At 43.3% G+C, this 27,999-nt stretch overlaps 1 protein-coding gene across 3 annotated transcripts in view; it reads right to left on the reverse strand.

The window, feature by feature from the left end:
* The window catches only part of TNR (tenascin R), a 425,799-nt gene that overhangs the window by 76,057 nt on the left and 321,743 nt on the right, over positions 1-27,999 (reverse strand). The window contains exons 3-6 of one of the 3 annotated variants that reach the window (XM_033199012.1): positions 13,165-13,726; positions 9,900-10,376; positions 3,588-3,851; positions 832-947 (exon numbers count right to left, since the gene is read on the reverse strand). In XM_033199012.1, the coding sequence (XP_033054903.1) occupies positions 832-947; positions 3,588-3,851; positions 9,900-10,376; positions 13,165-13,663 (1,356 nt within the window). In that variant the 5' untranslated portion in view covers positions 13,664-13,726. Of the gene's footprint in view, positions 1-831; positions 948-3,587; positions 3,852-9,899; positions 10,377-13,164; positions 14,047-27,999 lie in introns of those variants that run through there. The other 2 variants (XM_033199011.1, XM_033199013.1) reach the window with 2 other exon arrangements.

The raw sequence follows: 27,999 nt of genomic DNA on the forward strand, positions 1-27,999 counted from the left end.
CCGGGCGACAGAGCAAGACTCCGTCTCAAAAAAAAAAAAAAAAAAAAAAAAATGTTCTTTGATGTTGAAGAATAAAGACAGAGGGAAGGAGTCTGATTGAACTTTATATCCTCATGTGTGGTACAGTTAGGGAGGACACTGGTAGGGTCAACAAATTCTGGAAATCTGGAGCCAGGCATGCAGCTCTGGCAATTCGGAAAAGTTTGTTTTAGAATTAAGAAAATAAAGAAATACTGCCTTAAAGAGTAGAAAGGAATCTTAGGATACTTTAAAAGTCATAGACTAATAAAAGAAGTTGCTAAATTAATAGGTTACAAATTTATTATGAGTAATCCAGGAGAGCCAAGGTGTCTTTGTGTTATGTCTATAACCTTTAGAGATTGATGCCACGCAAGCTGACTTTTCTCTGGTGCATCTGTCTGCACAGAATGAAGCTTTTGACTGATTATGTAACTGATTCAGTCTGGCTTTTATTATGTTCTAAAGAGAAGCCTCGATTTTTTGAGGGTCTGGCTTTCACGCTCACCAAAACCATGGTTCATCAGGCCCTAGAGTTATCTCAGCAGAGAGCTGGAGCTGGTGGCTGCTTCCTGCATCCTCTGTTCTGCAAGGTCAGGGTGCTATGATTGGAGTTACTCTTGTCAGTGGGTCATTACCACATATTTGTCACAGAAATGTTCTACATCCCAGACACCCACAACATGCCATTTTGTGTCTTTAATGGCATGGAGAGAGATATTGGGTAGTGCCTTCCTTGCTGCCCCTGATTCCAAGCTAAAGGTACAAATACTCCAAATAAGTCTGTCTGACAGTCTAACAGGTGAGTGTTACCTTTGGAATGAAGCTGATTTCCCACCCATCAAAGGAAAATGAGAAGGGCTCCCACTGCACCTCCACGGTGGTCTCTGTGATCGTCTTAAATTGTAGCCCTTGAGGAGTGGAGAGATCTGGAAAACAGCAATGTAGGTGACAATGTCATGGCTAACCCTTGGGACAGAGAGCATTGCCTGATGCTTTGTCTTGGTGAACTCCCTCCACGCCATGGGCATGGTGGTGTCTGGTGGACAATCCCAATCTTACTCCAGACACAGTGAGTCCCAGGTGCAGGAACTACCCATCCCACTGTGGCCCTACTGCTCGATGTTGATGGAATACATGAGTTAACTTAAACACAATATATAGAAATAATTTTAATGCTTTTTATTACATTAATAGGTTACTATTAAAATGCAGACATCCTTTTCCCTTTCTTACTAATGTGGTAGATCTTGGCATTTCATATATAATATAGTGCCTTTTTCAGAGGACTTGAGCAGTATCTTTAGAAGCTTTACAGCACTCTCGGGAGGCACTATGATGGCTTCTATCAGTGTTGTCATTTTGCACACAGGAAAAGAGAGGCACAGAGAAAGCTAACTAAAGGTGTGGAGCAAACCAATTTCAGAATTAATACTAGAGTGATTTCCTTGATCATTGATGCACATTGAGAGTATTTTGTTTAGCTCAAATCAGTAAGTCTAGGATGGTCTGAATTTTTCATTTCATGTATCTCCCTCTTTTCCTCCCACCGCCCCTTCTTCTCCAACCACACAGACACATACACATGCACAGGTTTTGTGAGATGGAAGTGTGCTTGTCCTAATGGAGTTCCAATTATCAGCCCTGAAATATGACAGCATGACTTTTCTCAGTTCTCCAGGAAGCCTGCTCCCATTTTAGCTTTGCCTCTCATGGGCTATTCCCATTGGAAAAAGGACAGATTTTCTCATCCTTCCTGTTTGGAAGCGTTTTCATGCTTCTTGGTTGGAAGGCAGGGCTGACTGTGAACCCACTTGAAGGTGTGTCAGGTGGTTTACATGATCTTGTCCTTGTCACCTGGGAGCTTGCCTGAGGGAATGCCCTGAATTGGCATAACAAATGCCACAGGAGATGGAAACCTCATCACTGCGCGTGCATGTGGATCAGAGAGTAGACGCTTGGGAGTTAGGCCAGGCACTTAGGATGGTGACTCATCCCGGAGCAAGGTGGGAAAAGCGGCAGATGGTGACCTGCCTCTCTGCACAATCATTGCAGATATTTAAAACCAGTTCTCAGGCACCAGAAAAAACTTTTTAAAAAAGGTCAAATATAAACAGAGATAATTATAGGCATATTAACAGAGTCAGCACTCATCTCATAGCAGAGTCCAAAATTGTAACAGAATTTCTGTCACCTGTAAAGCAAGAGGACAAGATGACTTCCTAATTCTTTCCCCTCTGCCTGTCTCTATCCTTGCATCCTTCAAAGCTCAATTCAGTCCTGGAGCTTCCATGAATATTTCAAGGCTAACTCTTTCTACCTTGGCCTTTTCCTTTTCTGAACTTTCGTGGTATTTGCTACCCAAATACCATCTTATCTACACAAAATGGGCTCAAATCTCTTACCCCTTATCTGGTGGTAAGTCCTATTTACTGGCCCAAGAGCTGTCTGAATTCTAGAGGGCTTATGTTTTCATGGTCACTTCTTGTTCCAGTTTCTTGTTACTGCTAAAAATCTCTGTATCACTCATACCTCATCTCCTGTGAATGTTCTCTTCTCTCTTCCTGGATTTTAATCAGATACAGCCCCTTTCTCATGATCTCTCTGAAGAGTTTCCACATAAGGCACACAGGCACTTGTGTGCATGCAGGTTTTGCAGTAGACTTGGGGTGATGAGAACTTCTCTTGTCTAAATTCTTCTGCCTGGCTTTTCAAATTATGAACTAAAACAGGTTTATTGTATCAATTTAAGAATTCGAGGGGTATATAGAAAAATATAATAATAACTTCCTATCTCCTTCTTATTCTACTCTTTGATGTAGTCAGTGTTAATAATTGGTATGCAATCTTTTATATTTTTCTATGCTTGAACATACACAAAATACAGATACACACCCACAAAAGTTTCCCATTATGTGTAAAAAAACTGTTCATTTCTTATGGAGAGCAGTTTAGATTGTTTTCTGTCTCCATCTCTCTCTCTTCTCTGTGAATCCTTCTAAACTATGCTCTAGGGCTTCAACATTTATAACTAAAATGAACTATTAAGATATTTTGCTAAACAAAAGACCAGGAGGAAATTATGCCACCTCTCTATCAGGAGAAGGGGATGTTGTCAGTTGTGGTTTTAAATACGATTTTTTTCTCACTTTGCTATACACTTACGGTCGAGAACATACCATTTAGCACTTACTTCTTAGAGGTACTAGTTCATATCTCCTTGTTTTGTATCTCTAACTGATTCAAAGTCAGTAGATGTCTCATACTTTCCTTGACTTCTAATCAGAGTCTAGCTTATAACAAGTCAGTAGTCTATAATTAAAGTACTCTTTGTCCTTTTGGTTCTATAATTTATGAAAGCTGCCTGAATTTGGAAACTCTTTTTAATCGAAAGTGCTTTTTAATGATGTATCCTTTCTAAATGGACCACATCTGTAGCCCTTCCCCTCAAGGGCAATGACTATTCCAGGCATCCCTGAAGAATTAAGAAAAGACACTACTATCATGAATGTCCATGATCTCATGTAGGAGAAAAGGAAAATGAAGCAGGACGGGGAAATGGTACGTACGGGTGGCCACCTTGGCAGTGATGGGAAGGCTGAGGATGTTGCTAATGACAGCGTAGACGCTGATGTTGTAGGTGAGACCTGGCTCCAGCTCCGTGATGGTGACACCACTCCAATCTCCAGGCACCCGCTGCTGGAGCTGGAGGCCCCCCAGGGCCGTCGGCTGGTAAGAGATCACATATTCCGTCACTGCCATCGGCCCGTCCCATTCCAGCTCAATGGACCTGTCGCTGATACCAGCCACTCGCAAGTCCTCTGGAGGGGCAACTACCAGGAGGCAATACATAGATAGCATGAGCTCAGAGGATTGCCTTCCCCATCCTGGACTCAACTTTCTTCCTCACATCTCACCCCCTATGCCATGTCTATATGTTCTGCTGGGCTCAATGGCTTTAAGTGATTTGTAACTTCCTTTGTGAGCAGGCTCTTGTCTTTTTGGTGCTTAGTACCACAATGTCTATAAGGTCATGAACATGCACTGGAGCCAGCTCCTACTGGCTTGTAAAGGCTGATTGTCAAATTTTCAGGACCGTTTCAAGACTGTCGTTGAATAGCGCCATTACTAAAGATTCAATTTTATAACCTAATACTTAAGTAAATTATATTAAAAACAAAGGTAATAGATACTCAAAATTTGTCACTTTCAAATTATTTGACTACATTTTACTATTATCTATACCTTTCAGATAATTTATGTGTGCTCTATCTGTCTGGTGAAAATATTCTATGAATGTACCCTACTACAAATCTGTTCCCAGCTCCATGTTTAGTGATGTCACGTTGGTAATTGAAATTGGCCATGGAGAGAGTATTTACATCATGGAAACTGGCAAATGCTACACAACAGGGCTTTTAAATTTTTTTCCTTCAGAGAGCCAGGTTGTTAGATATTTAACAGCACACCACTGGCCAAAATTTTTGGTGGTTTAATAAGTTATTGTCATCAGATTGCTCTGGGAGCCAATATCTGATTTGGCAAGTGGAAATAAAGACTCATTCCTGATTATCTTGCAAATTATGAGAAGCCAAAACAGTAAGTCCTGGATACCATGGCCTGATGAAGATACTCAACAGCCCATTATTATAGAATTTTCCCTTTTAAAGACCACTTATGTTCTGAAAGAAACCTAGCTTGTGTTAAACTAATTTTTGTTAGCCTCAATCTTGGAGATGATGATGATAAAAAAAAACATTCTTGAGGACTTTGCTTTACTTTCTTCTGATTTCTCAAATGCTGCTTGGAGTCACCAAAGGTTAAAACACATAGAAATAGCCTTTTGTGTATCGTCTTGGAAAATGAAGATTCACCAGTGTTGTGGCCATTAAATAATTAAGACTTTAAGACTAACTAGGAGGCTAACTCCAGTGTGTCTGTAATTCGACCTGCCCATAGATTAAATCAAAGATCAAGCCAATATTTATTTAAATGATCATTATTAACTTATAAATTTATATGTAGTGGAGGCTTCCATGAGTTTAAGCGTTGTCATAGGTTTTGAATTTCTCCCCTGGGTAATCTCACCCTTCCCCTTTACAACCAGGTAGGCTGAAGCCAGCTGTGTTTTGCAGGACCATGTGAGTGGAGAGTGCTGTCTCATTGTATTCACACATGCACCCTCAAATCCTCAGCAAAGGCAGAGATACAAGGAGACCTTTAACAGATCCCAGACTCACAGGATAGAATCAGCAGCATATATATGCACTGCTGGACATTTGCTTCAATTACTTTTACCTAAAACCATTCATTGAATAAAACAGTCTAGAAAGCAGAGCTTCTTGAGGATGGCAAATGTTGACTGAAACAAAAATTTTAAAAATTTTTGTTTAAAATTTATAAATCTAAAGAAGTGTAAATGAAATTTAAATAAACTTTCAAATGATGTTTTATAAACTGTATCACCTATATTTCTGACCTTTTTAAAGCTTTGAATTTCACTAAAATCTTTGGGACAGCCTGTATAACACGTACAGAATGACTCCTAGGCCATGAGAAGAAGAGTTGATATTTAGAACCTGTCAGGATTTTGCATGATTATACCGAGCACTACTGAGCACTTCTTATGCACCAGGTACAATGCTAACCACTTTTATGTAGATTATTTCATTTCATCCTCTTGCCAACACTGTGGAATTAAGGTATCATTATTACTACTATTTTATAGGTGACAAAACTGGACCACACAGTCAGCAAACATAGAAGCTAGGATTAGAATGCAGGTAGAATGACTGTAAAACTTCTTAGCCAATATACAACACCACTTTACGTTTGTGTAGCATTTCACAGTCTATAAACTATTTTCAGATATACCATCTAACTAGAATTAAAAAAAATATTTAATAGCAGCCCTATGAGGTAGTTCATGTAGATGTAATTATCCCAGCTTTACCAATGAGGAAGCTGAATCCCAGGTTAAGGATGTGCCAAAAGTCAGAGTGGTGTCATAGCAGAACTGACTGTCAAACCCTGATCTTCTACAGTCTTCATTCTTTCCCCTACAATTTAGGCAGCAGGTTACAGATTGCACAAGATGCCTCCTTTCATTTATACATGGCCTCCCAAAGTAAACTATATTAGGAATAATTCAGATGATCTTAGTAGATGTGATCTCTAGACTGGTGCTCATCCTAGAGGTAAGAAAATTCTTTTTAAACAGGTTCTCTAGTGCCTGTCTCCTGTGATTCAACACATTAACTCCAGGTTTCCTATGCAGGACTTCTGTCAGAGTGGCAGAAATGACCACTTCAAATTTCAAGTCACCAGCAATTCTTCAGGCATTTGGAACAAATCGGTGTATTCCTTTTTGCTTCCTTCTTCAAAGCTAATATTGACAATAGAGGGTGATTTAAGAAGAGCATTTTGGGATTTTAAAGCAAAAAAAGAGGTGCAGAAGGATTTAAAAAAAAATCTTGGCAACTTAGCTTAAGGCCTGAGCCTGGTGGTAAACATTGCCGACACTTCTGACTGAGAAAGCAGTAACTGGTGTCATTCCTCGTGGAAGTGGTCTTGACAATGGTGGCTCAATGGAGGAGACCACCACTACTTGCACTCTAACTTAGCGGCAGCTGTGTACACAGCTATGCACACTAGGCATCAGTAATCCTTATAAAACAAAATTATATTGAACTGTACCACAATCAAAGAGCCTCGTGCCTTAATTCAATGAATTCATGGTGAGTGCAAAGTATTCTTAGTCTTACTTTCTTTGGGGTGTCAACTTTGAAACTTGAGGAAGAGCAGGCTGTTAAAGAGGAATAAACTGTGGCTTGAGGAATCAGGGTTGCTTATCTGCAAAGATGCCACGCTGTTTCCTTTTTAGATCTTGCATAAATGTTGCACTTATGTGGTGAGAGCAGTTGGAATTAGTTCCGTGATGTGTCTTACTCCAAAGAGCAAGTGGTTTCGGGTGCCAAAGGTTGGGCTGGCTGCAGTCCTGACAGAGCGGAGGCTGACACTGATGAATCTCCGTGGGTCTGACTGAAGTCCAGGGAACAGCTTTCTGGATTGTCTCAAGACCCTGCTCTGATGGTTCTTTTATCCTGCTGGCTCCGGGGGAGTTTTGGCCAGCTCCTTGGCCAGCCCCCGCACTAACCACCATCACTGGGGAGAGATGTGGACAAATGGTTGAATGTGCTTTTCTACCCTACCTCTGACACCTCATTTTTTTTTTTTTTTTATCATGTGATGGAGCTCAGCTTTCATACCAAAAGGCTACTTCTTTGTCTATGTGGCTTTAAAATTTTTATTTTTCAATTCTATTCTACTTTGCATTCCAGAGAAGATAAAAGAGTGCTAGAAGCTGGTAGGAGACCAGGATTCTTTTTCTTACTCTGCCATTAATTAGCTGTCTGGCTCTGGGAAAATCTGTCTCACTGACTGCTGCTTTTTAAATCTGTAAAATGAGAAGCTTCTTTCTAAGGCCTGTTTTAAGTTCTCATATTCATGAATGTTTTGTTCTGTTATCTGTACATGGGCAGAAAATGGAGGCGGAAGTCTTGAGATTTTGTCCCTTGGCACACTATGAGGATAGATCAAGGCTAGGAGTCAAATGTAGTGACCTTGGCAACATTGTTCAATTGTGCTCAAGTGCTGCAGACCTGGGGGGCCTCAGAATGAAATCCACACAACGGGCAGCTATTTTCTACGCCCTTTCCAAAGAGAAAAGAATGCCCTATAAGGAAGTATATTTTGAGACTTTCAGTGTTTTCACCTTCCTAACCCTTCTGTCTCCTCTCCTCAGTCCTATGGGCAATGGGAACATAGTGCTGTGGTGTGTGCACCCGGCCAGGAACGTCAAACAGTGGATAAATAGCCCCTTCTCCTACAGCCTTTTCACAAAGAGCAAGCAAAGTAGCACTTTAGATAATGACCTAGATACTTCTCTGGAAGAGACCTGTAGCACTTGGTTTAAAAAGCAGGCCTTAAGAGTAGACCTCCTGCAAATGAGTGGTGGCTCTAGGGTTGCTATAGAAACAGATGGAGATTATGCAACTGTCCTTCTTCACATGCTTTGGGAACCTGTAAAGTAATTTATCTGGGCCTATTGAAGTGTTCCTCAAGCAGCACAGAGGTACCATGTCGGAGGTAACGTGCTCATAGTTTGGACTCAACCCAGTTGTAGCTATGCGAGCAGCTGCTGTGTCTTCCCTGGGGTAGCCAGGAGGGTTCAGTGTGAGTCCTGGATTAGATCAAGATTTTGTTTGCAAATGAACCTATCCCTGTAGAAAGGCAGGGTCAAGAATATGACAGGTATATCCAGACCACCAAAGATTGAGTCTACTAAGAAGCATGTGCGCTACAGAATAGCATCAACACAGCGATGGCCCACACTGACCCCGGCTGTCCTCCAGATGGGGCCTCATGGAGCCTGATCCCCTGGATGGGAACTGGGGCCATGCATCAGCCTGGCTTCCCAGAAGGTGCCTAGTGACTTTGGATTCAGAAACAATAAGGCTTAATTTCTGCTTGAAATTCACTTTGGGATAATTGGTGTAGTGACTATATTTTTAGAAAGATATTTCAATTCAGTAAACAAAATTGGGAGGCTAAATGAAATAATTGGATATGGAAAAAAGTAAGGAACATTAAATTTTTTTCCCTAAGCACAGTGCATTATTGTTGTTTTTCTTTTCATTATTACCATTGATTTTTGAAAATAATTTAAGTTGAAGTTAAATGTGCAGGAACGTTGCCTGCCATGTAGGAGTAACTCTGGCTTACAGAAAGCTGGTGAACCTGGCGTACCAGGCTTTCCCCCTTCAACTGATGTCACATGACTTATCAGAGAATTCCTAAAATTGCTCCATTAGAAGGTTTAAAATGTTTGTTTGTTGTTATTTTTTATTTTAAATAATCCCAGTGGGCTCTCTGAGCCCTAAATGGAAAGGACCAACCACTTAATCTGTACTGTTTAGAATGTAAACAAATGTATGTGCAATAGTCACTGATTTAGTCAGAAGAGGATGAGCTATAGTGAAATAATAAACATAATCTGATTTGCATCCAAAAGAGAATCAGTCCCAATGAGACACCGTTTTTTTTTTTTTTTCTCTCTGTTGAGTTTAGATCCCCATTGTAGGACATCATCTTTCTATCAGCTTTGACATTGTAGACTATACATAGGGTTGGTTCTAATTTGCTAGATAGTCATCTGGAACAGAGTCATACTCTTTTAATATTCTGTACTAATTGTTAGAATGTTAGCTGTTACCCAAAGTCCTTAGTACTTTATTCCTATTTAGATTTAAATCCTCGTCTAAAAACACTCTGCTCCACTAGAACCATTTCATAAATTAATAACATCTTGCAATCTGTAAGCTCCAGGATAATCAGAGAGCCTCACAGACCAACCACCATCTCTTGCAGTAGCATTGTGTAAGGCGTTCCTGGAATATGGCAACTGATGAAGGAGATATTTTGAGCGGATGGAACGCTTGGGATACCTCAGAGTTAGAGAATGGCCTTACCTAAGATGGTCCCATGACCTCACTGTCTACCCTCCCCCACCTCAAGGACAATAAGGTGTTGTCATCATTGCTACCATTGCCTTTTTCCCAGTCTCAGGGGTAACAATCCAGCTTTCAGCCTGAACTTGACCTTTTCCTATTTCCACTCTTTATCCCCTTTAATCTGCCTCATCAATTGTTATTGACTCAAGAAATCAGCTCTCTCGGAAAGCAAATGAGTACAACTCAATCGAGAATTATTTTGCCTAAACTTCACTTTCTCGCTCATCTTTCTTCCCAAGTTAACTGGAGGCATCCAGCTAGTTTGCTGGACCACCCTTGCCAAACACCCCAGAGAGTTCCCCTGCCTACCTGCTGAGCAGTCAGGGCCCTGGTAGCCCTCTTCACAGATGCAGAGCCCCTCCTCACATTGTCCTCGCCCACTGCAGTCATTCAGACACTGCCGCTGGCCGCAGTCCTCACCAACGTAGCCCTCCTCGCATAAACAGGTACCGTTGGCACATCTCCCCTTCCCCGAACAGTCCCCGGGGCACCTCAGTTCCCTGCAGTCCTCGCCAGTGTAGGGCTCTTCACAGACACACTCCCCGTCCACGCAGAGCCCCCGGGAGCTGCAGTCTGTTGGGCACCGGAGTTCGGAACAGTCATCCCCGCTGTACTCGCTGTCACAGATGCACTGGCCATCCACACACACCCCCCGGCTGGAGCAACCCAGCGGGCAGTAGGGCTCCGAGCAGTTCTTGCCAAACCAGCCTTCGTTGCAGATGCAGCCACAGGACTCAAAGCTAAAGTTGCCGTGGCCACTGCAGTGAGGGATATAGTCCAGTTGTCCTGGAATGGTCAAGGAGAAGGTCAAAGAGCAGCAGTGGCCTCTCCTGTCAATGGTGCTGGGGAAGGATGGGCAAAGGTCTCTCTACTCATTCTCTGACCAGATTTCTGTTGCTGAGAGTGAAGCTCAACATAGTTTGGTACACATCCAATGTAATAAATATTTTCACCTTCTCTACTAAAAAATACAAAAAACTAGCCGGGCGAGGTGGCGGGCGCCTGTAGTCCCAGCTACTCGGGAGGCTGAGGCAGGAGAATGGCGTAAACCCGGGAGGCGGAGCTTGCAGTGAGCTGAGATCCGGCCACTGCACTCTAGCCTGGGCCACACAGCGAGACTCCGTCTCAAATAAATAAATAAATAAATAAATAAATAAATAAAAATAAAAATAAATATTTTCACCTAACATGGGCTGTCTATGCCTAGCACAGGGCTAGGGGCAAAGATGAATGAGATCTGATCCCTTGTCCTCCAGAAGCTCACCTTTAAGGTGTCTTAGGGTGGATTCCTTAGAAGTAGGTCTTTGATAAAGATCCATGTAAAAGTGATTTATTGGAAGGTGTTCCCAGAAAAAACTGGTAGGGAAGAATGGACAATCAGGAAGGGAACGTGCTCAAGCCCAGGTGCGTTATCAAGCCAAGTCCCAGGAGAGTCACTTGGGTTCAGTTCTGCAGGGCGCTCTGGGCAGTGAAGGTCACATTTCACTGTGGGTTAAGGTCTGTCCCTGAGGGCATGTGAATCCCCCAGCCCCTCATTCGCTCTTTGGGCAGCCCAAGAAGTTTCCAACAAACTGAGGACAGCCCACTGACCAGGATGCCCAGGTGCTGGCTATGGGATTGTGAGGGACCTAAGGGGGTGTAGGCTGAGCACTGAGTCCACTGTGCAGAGAAAGGTCTTACATGTTACAAACCCGTCCGGCTCCCTCCCTGCCTGCCATCTGACTCACTCTGTTCATTCATCAAAACCCAGTGCCAGGGTTACTTCAAAGACTCCCCAGGACCTCACTCTCATTTAGTTACTGTTTGCTGTGACCCCTTTGGGATTCTATGCATGTCTCTGTCCTAGCCCTTACTATGGGATAACGACAGTGGCTAATTTATCTGCCTAGCATGATTCAAGTAAACATACTAAAGAAATACAAATGGAGTACCTGCTGGCATCCTTCTTTGCACTTGGCCCTGAGGATATGAAGTCAGTAAGTTACATCCTTGCTTAATTCTGCCACTTCATGCCGCTCCCATGAAAATATACTTTACTGACATTATTTAACTTAGCTCTTCCTTGCAGATGTTTCCCACATTTGCCAGGGATCCTGGTGGAAGGCTGGCAAAAAGTTCACTTACAGAAGTCCCAAGTTCCTGAGCTGCAGAGTCCATGCTCATGGAAACCTAGGACTTTCCCCATTCAGCTTCGTTGAAAAGATGAGCTGACCTGACCATTGTCATTGAAGCACAGTAGAACTGGACTTGCTCTTCTGTTCTTCAGATTGTTTAATTTATAATGTTGGTTATGGGGAGGAGAAGGATGTGAGAGGAACCCATGAAATATTTTAGTCCTCAGTGACTGCCTCTAGACTTGCTGTGTCTCAGGGTGAATGTGTCTGATACCCCTCTGCAGCTGCAGGCCATCTAGACTCTGTTAAAATTTCACTCTGCCACCTCCAGCCTTCATCCCTTGAAAGCCTTGAGATCATGGACCCTATAGAGGTGAGTGCTTGAACTCAAGACAAATGTCTCTTGTCATCAAAGAACTGAATTGCATGGGGTCTAAGGTACCTTTTGGGAGAGAAAACCTGTGCCCAAAGGGGTATACATACAATTCCCACTCACTGGCATTAACAGCTGATGCTTATACAGTACTTATAGAAGCCAGGCTGACATCTGAATAGGTGCTTTCATTGTTAATAACTTCTTGTTGCTCTAGTCTAGCACCATTTGTAGATGAGGAAAGGAAGGCACAGATATGTAACTGCTTAGATCATCAGCTAGGAAGCAGCAGATTCAGGATTTGAACTTGGAAATTCTGACTCTGAAGACTTAATTATGTCTTGCAGAGAGGTAAAGATAATAACTCATAAGGGTTAGTAATTAGGGGTGGGCAATGTTAGAAGTAAATCCCCTGAGATTTCAGCCTTTCGGAGGGTGCACTAAGCTGTGTGAGTGTGTTGTGTGTGAGCATGCATACGTGCATGCGTGTGTGTGTGTGTGAGAGAGAGTGTGTGTGTGTGCATACGCTTCTGAGTGCTTGTTGAGGGGGCAGGGACTAAAACTTCCATCTCACTGGAGAAGATGGGGATAGGTCCTCCGAGACTTTAATGACTGTCATCTACTCAGATGGGAGAAAGGCTGTGATTGAGTGAACAGAGCGTCTGCATTCTCTAGTCCCTCAGGTTAACATGGATAGATATTAATTCAACAGCTTGTGAAAACCAAAGATGAATGAAGACAGACATCAAATTCCCTGCTCGCCATCGAAGTTGCTGTGCTGAACCGATGAACCGTTACCTGACTCATCCCCCCAAAATCAGGTTAATGTATTTCAAACTGGTTACGCAGTGTAGAAAATCCCTGGACTGAATCCCTCGGGGAAGAAGTGCATTTAGATCTTAGAGACATATTAACCAGCAGCTACAGACTAAGGCACTTTTTTCCTTTGACCGTGTGAAGAGATGCCAGGGTTTTCCTGGGAGTGTGTCTTTGCTGGAAGTGCATTGGTCCTTCTTGTTCACTCTCCCTCTCTGCTCAGCCCTCTCCTTCCCCTCCTGAGACCACGCTGCAAGCTCCCAAACTCTACCTGTGGCAGCACTTTCTTGGCAGCAGTTGGCGTTGCACTGGTCTCGCAGCACTGACACCTCTCTCTCCAGCATCTCGATCCGGCTCAGCAGCTCCTGCAGCATCTGGGCCGAACCGGCACATGGGCAGGCCTTTTTGGGGAGGTTGATCCTGTGTGTAAAGGTGACCTGGCTCTCGTGGTCTGAAGTCTGGCCTGTGTACTCTGCCACAGTCTCGTCTTCTGCGCTCACCTCCTGCTCAGCAGAGGCCTCTAGCCCCGAGGAGCAGAGGCTGTCCAGGGGCACATTAATATTGTACACGTGGTTGAAGACCACAGGCTGTTCTTTGCTAGATGTGTTGTAGTTGGCAATGCCTCCTTCCTCCTCCACTGACTGTCTCTGGACCCTTTCTGTGGTGACCTCCAGCTGACACTCTGAAGGCTTGAGCATGGAGCCCAGAAGGATCAGGTTGACGCCAATGAGCATGTTCTTCAGAACCACTGTTTCCCCATCTGCCCCCATCCTCTCAGCCAGAGATCTGGGTTCAGGACCAGCCTGCAGCACACAGCATGGAGTTGTGGGAATCTGCAAGGGAAACCAAGGAAAGAGACAGCCTCTGAGACCTATGCCTTGGCACCATGGCTCTGCACAAGCCTACAAAGCTCAGGAATAGGTAGCCAGAGATTTTCAAGGGGGACATCAGGAAGGGACAGTGGCTGCCCAATGTCATAAAGGCCCAGGACTTTGTTCCCTAGAGGACTGGACCCCTGAAAATGGACACTGCTTCTGCATACTATTTTGTTTTCTCAAAAGGCTTATCTGGAACACACGGGTCTGGTCCCATGGTGGGCAAGTGGTTCTTGGAGGAAACATGAGGCCTGGGGGCTGGGGCCCTGTGGATGGGCTGTTCCTCTGAGGAGTACTCAGAGTTTCTTTTCTCTTCCAGGTGAGAAATTGGACCAGGGAGCCTTGGGTGTCCTCTCCTATTTCCCCAGATATTTATTGCAAAAGGGCTCTGCCAGCCACTTCAAAACAACTTCATGAGCTCCTCTCAGCTCATCTATTCATACAAGTTGTCTTCAGAATAACCAGCCAGGTAAATAATATAGCTCCAGGTAATTGTGATTGTTAATAATCCTTGGGTACATTTGTGATTATCTATGGCTGTGTGAGCTGAACTTTCTTTAAATCTTCATGTTAGTATAGTCCTTGTGCTCTGTGACCTCCAGATGCTTTTCTTCCAAGTTCCTGTTTAAATTGGTAAAATAATGAATTAGCTCCTCTGCTGGTTACCTAGTCACCAAGAACCATAGAGTACAATAAACTCACTGAGATGCAAATCAGGTTTACAGAAATTTTATTCCTTTTGTATTCTCTATGCAAAACAGAAAAGAGATTTACAAACCTTAGTTCTAAGAGTTACTAAGAAGATTAAGGACTAAGGGACCAAGTGAGTGTGACTATGCGTCTGAGAAGAAGGTCACAACTAGGATTTACTGCATTTGTACTCAGTACAGACTGTGCTGAGCCCCTCACACATGAGCTTACATGACCCTCCGGACAACCTTGTGATGGGACACTATGATTAGCTCCATCTTCTAATGGAGGAAGTTCTTCCAAGAGAGGTTAAGATTTGAATGCAGGTCTGACTCCAAAACCTGTATTACTAATTACTATGTCCCAGGGCCTTTCTTGAAAAGAATATTCCATTTTCTCTTGCTTTTGATGGAAATTGTGTAATTTCTAAGATCTTCCCAGGAATATTGTGATTAGAAAATTTTCCTAGGGTCAGATTCAATGTTCTTTTCTCCATGAGCATTTGTCTCTCATCTTTTCCCTCCTGCCTCCTCAGCTATTCTCCCGAATGCAGGCTGAATTCATATCCCTCTCTTCCAGGCCCCACTTCTGACAGCACTTGCCATGCTAGACCATGGGCTTGCTTTGCCTGCTTCTCCTCACCTGGACTGCTAAGTCCTTGTCGGTCAGACTGTGTCTTATCTGCAGTGTGTGACCGTCGCTCCAGGATGGTGAGAGTGCTCAGTGCATAGTTGTTGAATAAGTGGATAAGTGGATCCCTGGAAGGATGGAAAGACGAATTCATGAGAAAATGCTCAGTGAGCAAAAGGTTAAATCATTCTCCAACTAATTTAATCCCTCTCCATTATCCTCAAGTTAGATACTAGTCTGTTCAATTTCAGTTCTGAACAATGCCTGAGGGTTGATTTTATTAGGAATAACCTGTATTAGTACCTAGTATAAAATCATGCCTTATTATTCAGCCCTTACTATATACTGACTATTATCTGTCCCTGCTTGCAATATGGACAGGAGCAGACCAGAGCAGAGCTGTTGAGACTGTAGACTCTGGAGCCTATGGAGTCTCTGTTTAGGTTCAAGCCTCAGCTCTTTCATTTTCTAGCTGCGAGAAGATCACTTAAGCTCTTTGTGCCTCAGTTTCTCTTACCTGCTCTGTGCTTCAGTTTCCCTTACCTGCTCTGTGCTTCAGTTTCCCTATCTGTAAAGTGGAAATAATAATGGTACTTATCTTACAAGGTTGGAGGGTTAATGGAATTATTATCTGTATAATATTTACCCAGTACCCAGCATTAATTGACATAAATAAATATTGTTTGCAGACAAGTGGAATAATTGTTCCGATTCTTCCCCTAGTCAAGACCTTCCCTGAAATCACTGGAACATATGAAATGTCTTATCCATTAGTGGACAGCAGAAAAGCCCAATCCTTAACATAGCCTTGTCCAAAGATGGGTGAGATCCTTGGAGCAATGTGAGAGAAGATGCTCTGTTGGCCACTTCCAGACAAGGTAAATAAATCTTGGGGATAGGTAGAGTGACATGTTGGGATCAAATTGCCCTCCTACCTGTAAGCTCCTAAAGCCCCCTCTCATCCAAGTCTCTACTTGCCTCCTCACTTTTAGGTTCTCTAGGCATGGCTTTCTTGAGCATCACTTTCTTGAGCCCTCCTATCATTGAAAGGCTCTGCTATCAGTCATTTACAGACAGACGGGGTCTTAGCTATCTTTCTAACTGAAGCAAAGTTTGTTTATCTGATGCATGTGGATATTGCTGAATAATTTTTTCTTCTGGGAATTGGAAAATGATCACATAGCACCCCATAGCACTTAACAGCTTTTTTGCACCTAGTTGACATTCAAAATAAGTGAATGAATAAATGACATTATCAATGAAAAGGAAGACAAGTGACAGGGAAATTAAGAAAGAAAAATGTTAGGTCCTACACTTTTAGGTCCAAAGTGACAGCTACAAAATTACATGGAGGGGAAAAGGTACAGTTTTATGTGTAAAAAACACTAAATATCTTAGTCAATAACTAAACTTGCTCTGAGTCAGTCAACACTGTGATTTTTGTAACCCCTGAACTCTTATTCAAACATAGGCTTTATTAATTAAAATATAAGACAAAAGATAGACAAGGGGCTATGTTGTTCTACTCTTTACTGCACTGATCATTGGCCACTTCTAGGTGCCTAGGTTGTTAGAGGGACTCAAAATCCTATAATATGAGAGGGATAAGTTTAGGATTTTGGTCCAAAGATGTGAAGACTTAGGGGGTACATTTATTCATTTATCATTCACTCATTTGAAAGATATTTATTGAGTACCTACTATATGCTGGTCTTTTTCTTTTAGAAGTTGCATTCAAGTATATGTGGGTGGGGGGGTTGAGGCATATAAATAAATACCACAAACAATTATATATGTCATATATAATGTATTATATAATACAAATTATGTGATAGTTAGCATGTGATAATGCAACACACATGAGTTTGTGCTTGTGTCAAGAAGTGGTAACTGCTATGGAGGGAGCTGGGCCGGTCGACATTGTGTGGGGCATGATCAGGACGGGCTTCTCTGAGAAGCTGACAGCTGAGAGGACACCCAACAGAAGTGGGGTGGTGAGCTGAATAGATAGTGAGGGAATAGTTCGAGTCTCCGAGGCAGGGGCCGGTCTGGTGAGTTTGAGGCATAGTGTGGCTGGGGCCAAATGAACAAGGGAGCCCTGTGGGGAGATACGGTCAGAGAAGTAGTGGGGACCAGGCCATGCCCAGTCTTGTAAACCCCTGTAAGTCATTTGGCTTTTACACTGGATAGATGGTCACTGTTGTCAAATGCATCCATATATCAAACACTTATTATGCCCTAACCTGTCCTTGAGAAACTCTCATTTTCATGGAGGAGATGAAAACACAAGTAAATATAACGACAATGCAATGTGATAATTACCATGGCTAACAAATACATCACCTTCTCTGAGAAGGCTGGAGGAGATGCTAACAACTCTGCCGGGGGCTGCAGGGAGGGGCACGCAGAGTGGGTGGGGTGGCCGTCAGTGCCGTTTGCCAAATATTTCTGGCCTGGCTTTCCAGGAGGACTGCATCTTCCAGCCCTGTCTTGGTTAGGCGAGGCCATGGCGCTAGTTCTGGCCGATGAATTGTGAGAGGAAGTGGTGGGTGTCTTTTCTGGGCTGGTACATTAACATTGCTGATAGGAGACACCCTAGAGCTTTCTCTCTCTGGAGGTAACTGGCAGTGTTCAGGATGATGGCGCTCTGCTCTGCCAGCCTGGGTCCCCCGGTGACTACAGAGATTCCTGCTGACTCACAGTGGACATGTCATGTGAGAACATGTCGTATGAGAAATAATCTTTTGATGTTTGAAGCCCAGATTTGGGGATTGCTTTTTCCCATCATGTAACCTACTCTATCAGGGGATAGTACCAAACTTGACTTTAATGGATTGTTCTTTAGGTGGAGGAAGCCAAAGTTCATTTCACACAGAAGAACTTACATTTGCTAAAACTATGGTATGTACAAGAGCATGGCTTGTTCAATGAATGCAAGTATTTGAAGAGTTGTAAAATGCTAAGTATATGGCAAAAGGTCCTAGGGAAGTGGTTTCCACCAAATGGGAGAATCTACAAGGAAACAGATATTAGGTCAATATACAGACTAGCATTGCTAATAATGAAAGTTATCTGGGTGTCATGGTAAGTAGTGACTTCCTGGTCACTGGAAGTGTTCAGGTACAAGTGGAAACACTACTTAATGAGAGTGCCGAAGAAAGGATGTTAAGCATCAGATGAGCGATTGGGCTAGAATGAACATTGATGTCTTCTCTTTCCTGATGCTTTATAAATTCTTGGTCTTAGTGGGCTTTGAGGAGCCAACCCACTATAATATGGCATTAGTTCCCTAGGGCTGCCGTCACAAATAATCACAAACTGAGTGGCTTAAAACAACAGAGCTTTATTCTCTCATAGTTCTGGTGGCAGAAGTCCAAGTCAGGCATCAGCAGGGTTGATTCTTCCCTAGGTCTCTGAGAGGGAATCTGCCCCATGCTGCTCTCCCAGCTGCTGGTGACTGCTAGCATCCCTCACCATTCCTCTGCTTGTAGATGCATCACTCCAGTCTGCTTCTGTCTGTGCCCTGTGTTCTCCTTGTTTCTTCATATGGTTGTCTTCTTAAAAGTATAGTAGTCACACTGGATTAGAGGAACCACTCCACTCCAGTGTGATCTCATCTTAATTTAGTTACTTTTATCTGCAATGACCCTATTTCCAAATAAGTTTACATTCTGAGGTTCTGGGGGTTAGGATTTCAACACGCCTTCTTAGGAAAGCAGGGACACAATTCAGCCCATAACAAATACTAGTAATAATTGGGCCAAGTTAAGCATTTTCCTTGTATTATTTTATTTATTTCTCACAGCAACCTATCAGCTAGGGAACAGTGATATTTAAGAGTCAAGATATTTAGCGACTGGTGTGGTTTGGTCGGGAACCAATCAGAATGGGGCATCAGTCAATCAGACTTGCTGCAGACAACCAGCAGGGCCCTGTGGTGATTTTCCTGTGATGATAGGTCCTCTTTCTGTCTCCATTATTTAAGATGAAGAAAATCAATCTCAGAAAAGGTCAAAGGATTTGACCAAGATTGCACAGTTATTGTGCAGAGGAGCCAAGACTGAACCCAGATTTTGCAGACCATGGTCTGTGCTCTCAGTGTCTGTTTTCCAGCCAGCTTTAATTAGGGTTTACATACCATTCTCATGAAAAGACTTAGAGCTCTTACAAGTCAACACTCTTCTCCCCCTGGGTTCAGATTTAGGACTTTCTGACAGGGATGACTTTGAGATTAATGTTTTCTCCACCAATTCAAGCTATCTCCTCAGAAATTGCTTCAGTCTCTCCTCGAGAGGAGGCTTGTTTGATGGCTCTTTATTTAAAAGTCTCCAGCCTCTATAGTGTCCCTGAAATCAGGAGCAATTGTAACCCAGTAAACTTTGATCCTAGAGGAGCCGGGGGACATTTTCTAAACTTGTCATTTTCCAGAACAATTCTCCACTGAGCCAGCAGTTATAGAAACCCATGGCCTTTCATGGGCTCCCTCTGGCTTCATTCACTTCTCTGAGATCTCCCAATATGTCCTGCGCTCCAGTTCTACCCAAGGGATGGATGACAATCCATCCCTTGTCACACCACTGTCAACCTGTCTGCTTATCTCCTGTGCTGCTTTTCTAGGGGAAGGCAGAGAAAGAAGATAGAATGAATGGTGTGAGGTGCTCCATTTTTCTCACTTTCTTGGAGGCCTGCTGAAGGGGGAAGTGAAACTAATGTTTATTAAATGCCTACTTAATCAATGTGTCCGTAGTGTTGCTAAGCTCATGTCACTAATTATTTCAAAGTGGCTTTCTTTCTTGTGTCCCTGAAAACTTCATTTCTGCCTTCATTCTCTGTGGCCACCTTTTATTCTTCTGTACTGCCAAGAATGCTGACTGTTCCGCAGGTGGCCTCTTTCTTTGGCACTTTTTTTTTTTTTGTTTTGAGACAGTCTTGCTCTGTTGGCCAGGCTGGAGTACAGTGGCATGATCTCTGCTCACTGCAACACCCATCTCCCAGGCTCAAGCAATTCTCCTGCCTCAGCCTCCCAAGGAGCTGGGATTACAGGTGTGTGCCACCACGCTCAGCTAATTTTGTATTTGTAGAAGAGACGGGGTTTCACCATGTTGGCCAGGCTGATCTCAAACTCTGGATCCACCTGCCTTGGCCTCCCATAGTGTTGGGATTACAGGCATGAGCCACCGCGCTCGGCCTCTTTAGCACTTTTTAGTGATGCTGTTGGACAGAATTTGCAGCTTGCCATGAGAAAGGCCTGGCTTAATGCTGTGGCATATCTGGAAGGGCTGCATTGGACATGTTCATCTCTTTTAAAGAGGTCTTGCTTGTTCTGGGACCCATTCTGTGTCTTTGGTATGAGACAGTGGGTAATGTTTAAACGAGATGCAAAACCTGTCTGCAAAGGCAACAACTTAGAAGGCTCGAGGGGACTAGCAGAGCCTCCTCTCTGCCCTGCACTCTCTTCCTGTATCTCAGATGAGTCAAAGAGACTAGAATAAGTAAGAGTCGAGGACTCGAACCAAAATAGGCCAGTTAAAGAAATAAACTGGTTGTAGGAGAAGCAGGATGCCATGGTCTGAATGTTTGTGTCCCCCCAAAATTCATATGCTGAAATTCCCAAGAGGATGGCATTAAGAGGTAGGGACTTTGGAAGGTGATTAAGTCATGGTGGCAAAATTCCCATGAATGGGATTAGTGCCCTTATAAAAGACGTAGAGAGAGTTGGGCACAGTGGCTCATGCCTGTCATCTCAGCACTTTGGGAGGCCAAGGCAGGTGTATTTCTCGAGCCCAGGAGTTTGAGACCAGCCTGGGCAACATGGCGAAACCATGTCTCTACAAAAATTACAAAAATTAGCCATGCGTGGTGGTGTGTGTCTGTAGCCCCAGCTACTCGGGAGGCTGAGGTGGAAGGGTTGCTTGAGGCTGCAGTGAGCTGAGATTGTGCCACTGCACTCCAGCCTGAGTGACAGAGTAAGATCCTGTCTCAAAATAAAAGGGAGATAAGGATACTCCTTGCCTCTTCTACATGTGAGGACACAGCTAGAAGGTGCCACCTAAGAACTAAAGAGTGAGCCCTCCCCGAACTCTGAAGCTGCCAGCACCTTGACCTGGGACTTCCCAGCTTCTGGAATGGTGAGAAATAAATTTCTTTTGTTCATAAACCACCCAGTCTACGGTATTTTCTTTTAGCAGCCCAAGTGGACTAAGATGGGAAAAACAGGGAAAAACAGAGAAGGAAGGAAAAAAAAGAGAAGGTGGAGGAGAAAAAAAATGGAAGAGTGCTAGGCTGGTGGAGAAACATAAGAGTTTCGCAGGTAGAGTGAGAAAATATAAACCTGAGGGATAGATAATACACCCAGGGCTCAACGATACACTAATAGTTGTGAGGAAGACAGATGGTTAATGACCCTACAAATGGGAGTGCAAGAGAGTTGCAGTAATTCGATAGATTGATACTCAAGAGATCCGTGCACTTCCATTGATTCATTTCCTCCAGCTTCCTTATCAATATAATTATCACGGCCAACACCAGAGGTTTCTCTGAGTAATCTGTAAGAGGTGGATAACAGGATCGTTCTCAAGGCTGATTTAGTGCCTAGTTAATAAGGTGCTCACTCCCCTCTAGGAGGCCTGTGGGGAGAGACTTGGGTCACCGAGGTTGGCTGAAGCTTGTGTCCTACCTAAAGTTGTTTTTCTTTTCCTCTTCCTCCTCCACATGAACTCCTCTGACTTTTGAGAGACTGGGAGGAAGGTCTGGGAAGGTGAGGAGGAAAAGAAGTAGCCAGAAGGTACCCACATGCCTTTGAGCTTTTTTCTTTTCTTTTTGTTTTTTTTCAGAGTCAAAATGGGGTGGAGAAGACCAACATGGGCCAGAGGGGCCTCAGGAAAAGAAAAAAGAAAAGGTGCAGGAGGGAAAATGAAATGAGTGTGAAGGTTGTTGGGCAGGGAAGGAGAAGTGACCTCCCGGGGTTGGGTGGTTGGTGCTTGATTTGGATTTTTCAGCTTCTGCCATTCGTGGTCCCCACTCTGTTCTTAGGGGTGATTTATAAACCAGAATTATGTCTGTGGAAAATGACACTCTTTTTTTTTTTTTTTTTTGTAGAATTCATTTAAAAATAGCTTCCTCCCTGCCACTGGGATGCTCTGTCACTTGGAGAAAGAGGGTAATTATGAAAGATGAGGGTGTAATGTGATTATAGCCGGCCCCATTGTGTCACTGGAGGCAGCATGGGGTTGCTGGGAGAACTCGGAGCCAGCTTCTCTCCATCAGCGCTGGGCCTTTATTGGGCCTGTCAGATTTCTGAAAAGAACCCGAGGGCAGAAAACTCCCAGCAGACAGGACTCCATGGCTGGCCCAGAGCTGTCAACAAGGACATGGAATGGTGTGGGAGGATGTGCTGGGCCAACCCGGGTGCCGCCTCCCACCAGGTGCAGCTGCCCAATGCCCCTGACCATGTGCTCTTTGATGTGTCCCCATGTGGGAATCTGCAGGAAGGGTCTATGGTTCGGAACCTAATGGATCCACACTCATTTTTCAGCACATGCGGTCAGCCCAGTTTGTTCATGGCTTCGTGTCAGTGTGGATTAGGAGAAACCTCAGTGGCTGGTATATGGGACCCAGCTTCTGGTCTTGTCCTCGGGTTCTGCCTTGTACTATCTGGGAGAACTCTAATTGGCATTACCTTTCACAGAGACTCCTTCTTCAACTGGAAAATGGGACCTTGAGTATCAATCAAGGGAATGATACCAAGGGAGTAATGAGAATATCATGACTGGAAGTGAAGATTGGAAGTGAAGGTGAGGTCAGCTAGGTTGGAATTCCCACTTTACAATACAACTGGCAAGGCTGGGCAAATCTACTGCTGGGGGTGGGAGGCGTCTATTTTTTTTTTAGGCAGATGTTGATAGAAAGTCTGTCTTGTAACTTTAGATCTAAAATTTTATGATGCATGAACTAGATTTCCCTATGATAAATAGAAGCCTAATTTAAGTGAGAATTTATTTGATTTTTATAGGCTATAGAGAATTCTTAACATCTGTAAAGCATCTGGCAATTATATATATATAATTGTATATATATACATAGATAGTATATATATACACTATATATAGTATATATATTGTGTGTATATATACAATTATATACAATTATGTATGTATATCTGTATTTGTATGTTATATATGTGTGTATATATACACAATTATATATAATTGTGTATATATACACACATATATAACATATACAAATACACATATACACACATATATAACATACAAATAGACATACACACATACATAAACATATTGTATATGATCCCATTTAATCCTCACAAGAATTGATGAGATTATTTCCATTTTATAGATGAGGGTATGGGAATGATTTGTCCAAGATGCACAGTAAGTTAGAGCCAAACTAAGTCCTGAATCATATTTCCAGGCTCTCAGTTCAGTAGTAGACACCATACCTCCCTTCAGCAGCTGCCTCTATCCCTGGGAAGTAGGTAGGATATAAATAATGAATTCCTAATTAATCTACACCATTTTGGTCAGAAATTCTTCTAAGCACCTGACCTTTTGCTATCATTAATGTCTATTTTTCATCTGTGTTTCTTGAGCTTGGAGAACAGCGTGTCACTGTTCGCTGTTCAATTATTCTTCTTGAAGAGTCATATTACCTTTCATCTTTTTCTTTTCTACATTTAATACAACTGCAAAGAAAGTTTCTTTGCAAGAAAGATTGCCAGCCAGACTGTAGCCCGTTGATGGTTTCTGTTTCCTGCCCACATCCCTTAGAACAGATTGAGAAATTGGTTTGAAATATAAGAAGTGGCCTCTTCCCTCATGGAGCTTATAATCTAGTTGAGAAGACTAGGCTAATATACACGAAACTGAAGAACAAGGCAAGCCAGTCCATTTTTATGTGTTGAATTAACATTACTCATTTAAAATTAGTGTTTTAAAGGTGAGCAGAGATGAGTGTGGGAGACGTGACTGGAGAAGATTTTGTGAAGAGACGGTATCCAAGTCCAGATGGAGGGGGATGGTGGAGGGGAGAGAGGAGTTGTGGGTGGGAGAGGGGGTGGCAAAGGTTATAAAATCAGCAGAATTAACTGGAGTCCCAAGGCCAAATGCAAGGAAGTATGGCTGCTGAAGGGACCATCGTCAGTCTTCATGAAGGCTTAAAGTCGATCAACACTGAAAATAATACATACATACTTCTTGTGTGCCTGTTAGATAAGGGACTGGTCACATATTAACATGTTAGCAGATGGACCACTGGATATCTGGATATCAAGCTCTGGAAACACTACTAATATGTGCTAGACATGGGCTCAGAACTTGTAAGTAATTATAACTGTAAATATAGGAACTGATTGCTTGGTTTTTTTTTCTTAGAACATTGAAACCCTTTAGAAACAAACAAATCTTAGGAATAGTCACCTTTGAAAATTATACTCATCCACATCCAGAATACAAGATAAATTTATCTGCCCTAAAAATGTCAAATGACAGATTCAAATATCAAATTCATGCTGCTTCCAATTATATAGCATAACTATATTGGAGTTGATCCTTCCAGCAGTAAGCAAATAATTGCTTTCATATATTGGATAGCCATCCATTTCTTCAGATTACTTGTGTGCTAGAAGTGGCAACATATTAAAAAGTTCAGCTCTAGTGGTCTAAAGGAGTTATTTACTTCATCGTGTACATTATGTCTTTTAGAGCATTAAATAGCACCACCCTGACCCAAAGACTACAAGCAGGTGAATTATACCTTCTAGTGCATGAAATAACGTAACTGTTTTCTACCTGAAGTTTGAGGGAGCTCTAAGAATATTGGTATACGGAGCAAAACCTGCTTAATTAAATTCAGTTACACACTGATTGCATGCCAGGAACGGGAGTACGTTCCATTCCAGATGATGAGGTCAGGATAGAGAAGTCTCAGGTAACTCCCTATGTGACTAGGAGAAAGATATTCATATAACAAGAATAAATAGCAGGCCATGAGGAGTACCATATCAGAGATATGGGAACTTTTTCTGGGAGTCCAGCAGAAGGAGGCATTTCAGATGCAAGATTTCTCTAGAGAAAGACTGATGGAAAAGGTGACTTTTGAGCTGGGTCTTGAAGAATGAGAAAGATTTTGAAAGGAGGAGGCAATGGAAAATGCAGTTGAGGCCAGGCGGGGTAGCTCACACCTATAATCCCAACATTTTGGGAGGCTGAGGCAGGTGGATCATGAGGTCAGGAGATTGACATCATCCTGGCCAACATGGTGAAACCCCGTCTCTACTAAAAATACAAAAATTAGTTGGGTGTGGTGGTGCACACCTGTAGTCCCAGCTACTTGGAAGGCTGAGGCAGGAGAGAATCGCTTGAACCCGGGAGGCAGAGGTTGCAGTGAGCCGAGATTGCGCCACTGCACTCCAGCCTGGTGACAGAGCGAGACTCCGTCTCAAAAAAAAAAAAAAAAAAGGCAGTTGAAGCAGAGTAGAGACATGTTTGTAGAAGGGCTTGGTTCCTGGGATAGTACAACGTAGGGGTGATTGTGTTCAGGGATGAAGCGTACTAAGAAGATGTCAGAGAGCCTTGATTGGCATTTTTAGAAATTTGCTTTGTATCCGTATGCTTGTAGAGCCAAGCCAGCAATGTTTTCAGAGAAGGGCATAACATGATTAAGAGGCCCTTTGACATCTGCAGTTGCAATTGGCCCCAAAGATGAATTTCAGCCTGAAAAACATAAAAGATTTTCTCTTATCGCTTAACTTATTTTGCAGTTATTTAGTCAGTAAGGCTCAGATTAGCCTTCCTCATTACTTTAGAGAATGGTTCTTCAGGATACATAATTTCTTAAATTCCCTTTCTCCGACTTTCTTGACAAAATGCATTTTGCTCTCCATTAAGTTATACTGCATCATCTTTGTTCATTATTGTTAAAAGAGGTGCCAATGGAATTCAAATGTTCTTTTATTAACTGCTAAATTTAGGATATGTATTGTAAAATATTGGACTTTTAAATGTGTTCAATCTGAATAAAGACAAGAATTGACCATTTAGCTACATACAGCTGCCTTTCTGACAACGTAAGAATACAGAAGGCACTGAGTGGGCTCCGAGGGACGTTGATAAGCAGCACGTTTTGAGGGTTCCCAAAGTTCATGTGGGATCCACATAGGTTATAAAAAAGCCCACTAAGGGGATGCAGAACATTTCAGGGGGTTTGGGGTTTATATCTGAAATAACTTGGGCATGGTGTCCAATTCCTCTGTGGCACGATCTCGGCTCACTGCAACCTCTGCCTCCCAGGTTCAAGCGATTCTCTTCTGCCTCAGCCTTCCGAGTAGCTGGGACTACAGGCATGTGCCATCACGCCCAGCTAATTTATATATTTTTATTTTTATTTTATTTATTTATTTTTTTTTTGAGACGGAGTCTTGCTCTGTCGCCGGGGCTGGAGTGCAGTGGCCGGATCTCAGCTCACTACAAGCTCCGCCTCCCGGTTCACGCCATTCTCCTGCCTCAGCCTCCCGAGTAGCTGGGACTACAGACGCCCGCCACCTCGCCCGGCTAGTTTTTTGTATTTTTTAGTAGAGACGGGGTTTCACAGTGTTCGCCAGGATGGTCTCGATCTCCTGACCTCGTGATCCGCCCGTCTCGGCCTCCCAAAGTGCTGGGATTACAGGCTTGAGCCACCGCGCCCGGCCTATATATTTTTAGTAGAGAAGGGGTTTCACCATGTTGGCCAGGCTGGTCTCAAACTCCTGACCTCAGGTGATCCACCTGCCTCATCCTCCCAAAGTGCTGGAATTACAGGTGTGAGCCACCTCACCTGACCCCAATTCCCTTTTACTGGAGTTCTTATTCCTTCAGTACAACTTCCCTTTCTCCCCCCGCCTTTGTGGTGCACTGCTGTGCAAGACTCATTCTTTTGGCACACATACGTCTTGGAACTCTTCATTTGCCCCTCCAGAGCTTCTTTCTTTCCCAGGAAGTTACCATGCCCTGGAGCTTCCCATTCTGCCGAAGGGGACCTCCACCCAGAGAGCTGAGGTGTGGAGGAGAGTCAGGCCCTCACTGCCTCCCTGGGAGGCTGCCTGGGGCTGGCTGTGCCCCTCAGCTAAAGGGCACTGCTTTTCTCAAGGTGACCTTCTCTACGCCACTGAGCAGGCTCTATTTGCAGGTTTTGGTAGCCTCTCACCCACACCTCTCACCTCTTTGGGGGCTGAAGGATGGTAACAGGTCACATTCAAAGAGACCTGACCACCTGGACACAGTTCTCTCACTGACCAACCTGTGGCTGTCCAGTGCCTGTCACTGCAGGTACTAACAGGAACCGGACTTCCTGGAGGGGCTGTTTAATGCAGATGTTTCTTCCTGTCCCCAAGTCTGTTTAGAACTCACCTTCCTCTGTGACTCATTCCCTCCGTAGTCAAATGCCAAAGTGATAGGAGATACAGCATTGGCAATAAATTAATGCCTTCTGAAAACCCATTTGGAAACAGGTAAGCCTTATACCATAAATAACAGTGACATCTTTATTTTAACAACAGCCTTCAACTAACCTAACAGTGGACATGGTTCAGTGTGGCTTCATGCTGTAGCAGAGAAGAAGATTTATCGCCTGTAAAAGGTTTCAACATTTTTTTCTACATTGATCTTCGTACCTTTCCCCTTTTGAAAAGCACTAAAATGAGTCAGAATAACAGAACACCTGGTATTTGTAGAGCTCATCTGAGTTTTCAAGGTGCTTTCATAAACATAATCTCGATTGATTCCTCTACCAATTCTGTAAAGCATGTAAGGTGGGCCTATTGCTCCACTTTACAGATGAGTAAACTAAGGCTCAATCCTATGGCTAACAAGCCATGAAGTTGGTAGTAAAGAAGTGTTCTGAGGGTAATGTACGCT

Source organism: Trachypithecus francoisi, unplaced genomic scaffold (assembly GCF_009764315.1).
Source record: "Trachypithecus francoisi isolate TF-2019V2 unplaced genomic scaffold, Tfra_2.0 Lachesis_group5, whole genome shotgun sequence".
NCBI classification, from domain to species: Eukaryota; Metazoa; Chordata; class Mammalia; order Primates; family Cercopithecidae; genus Trachypithecus; species Trachypithecus francoisi.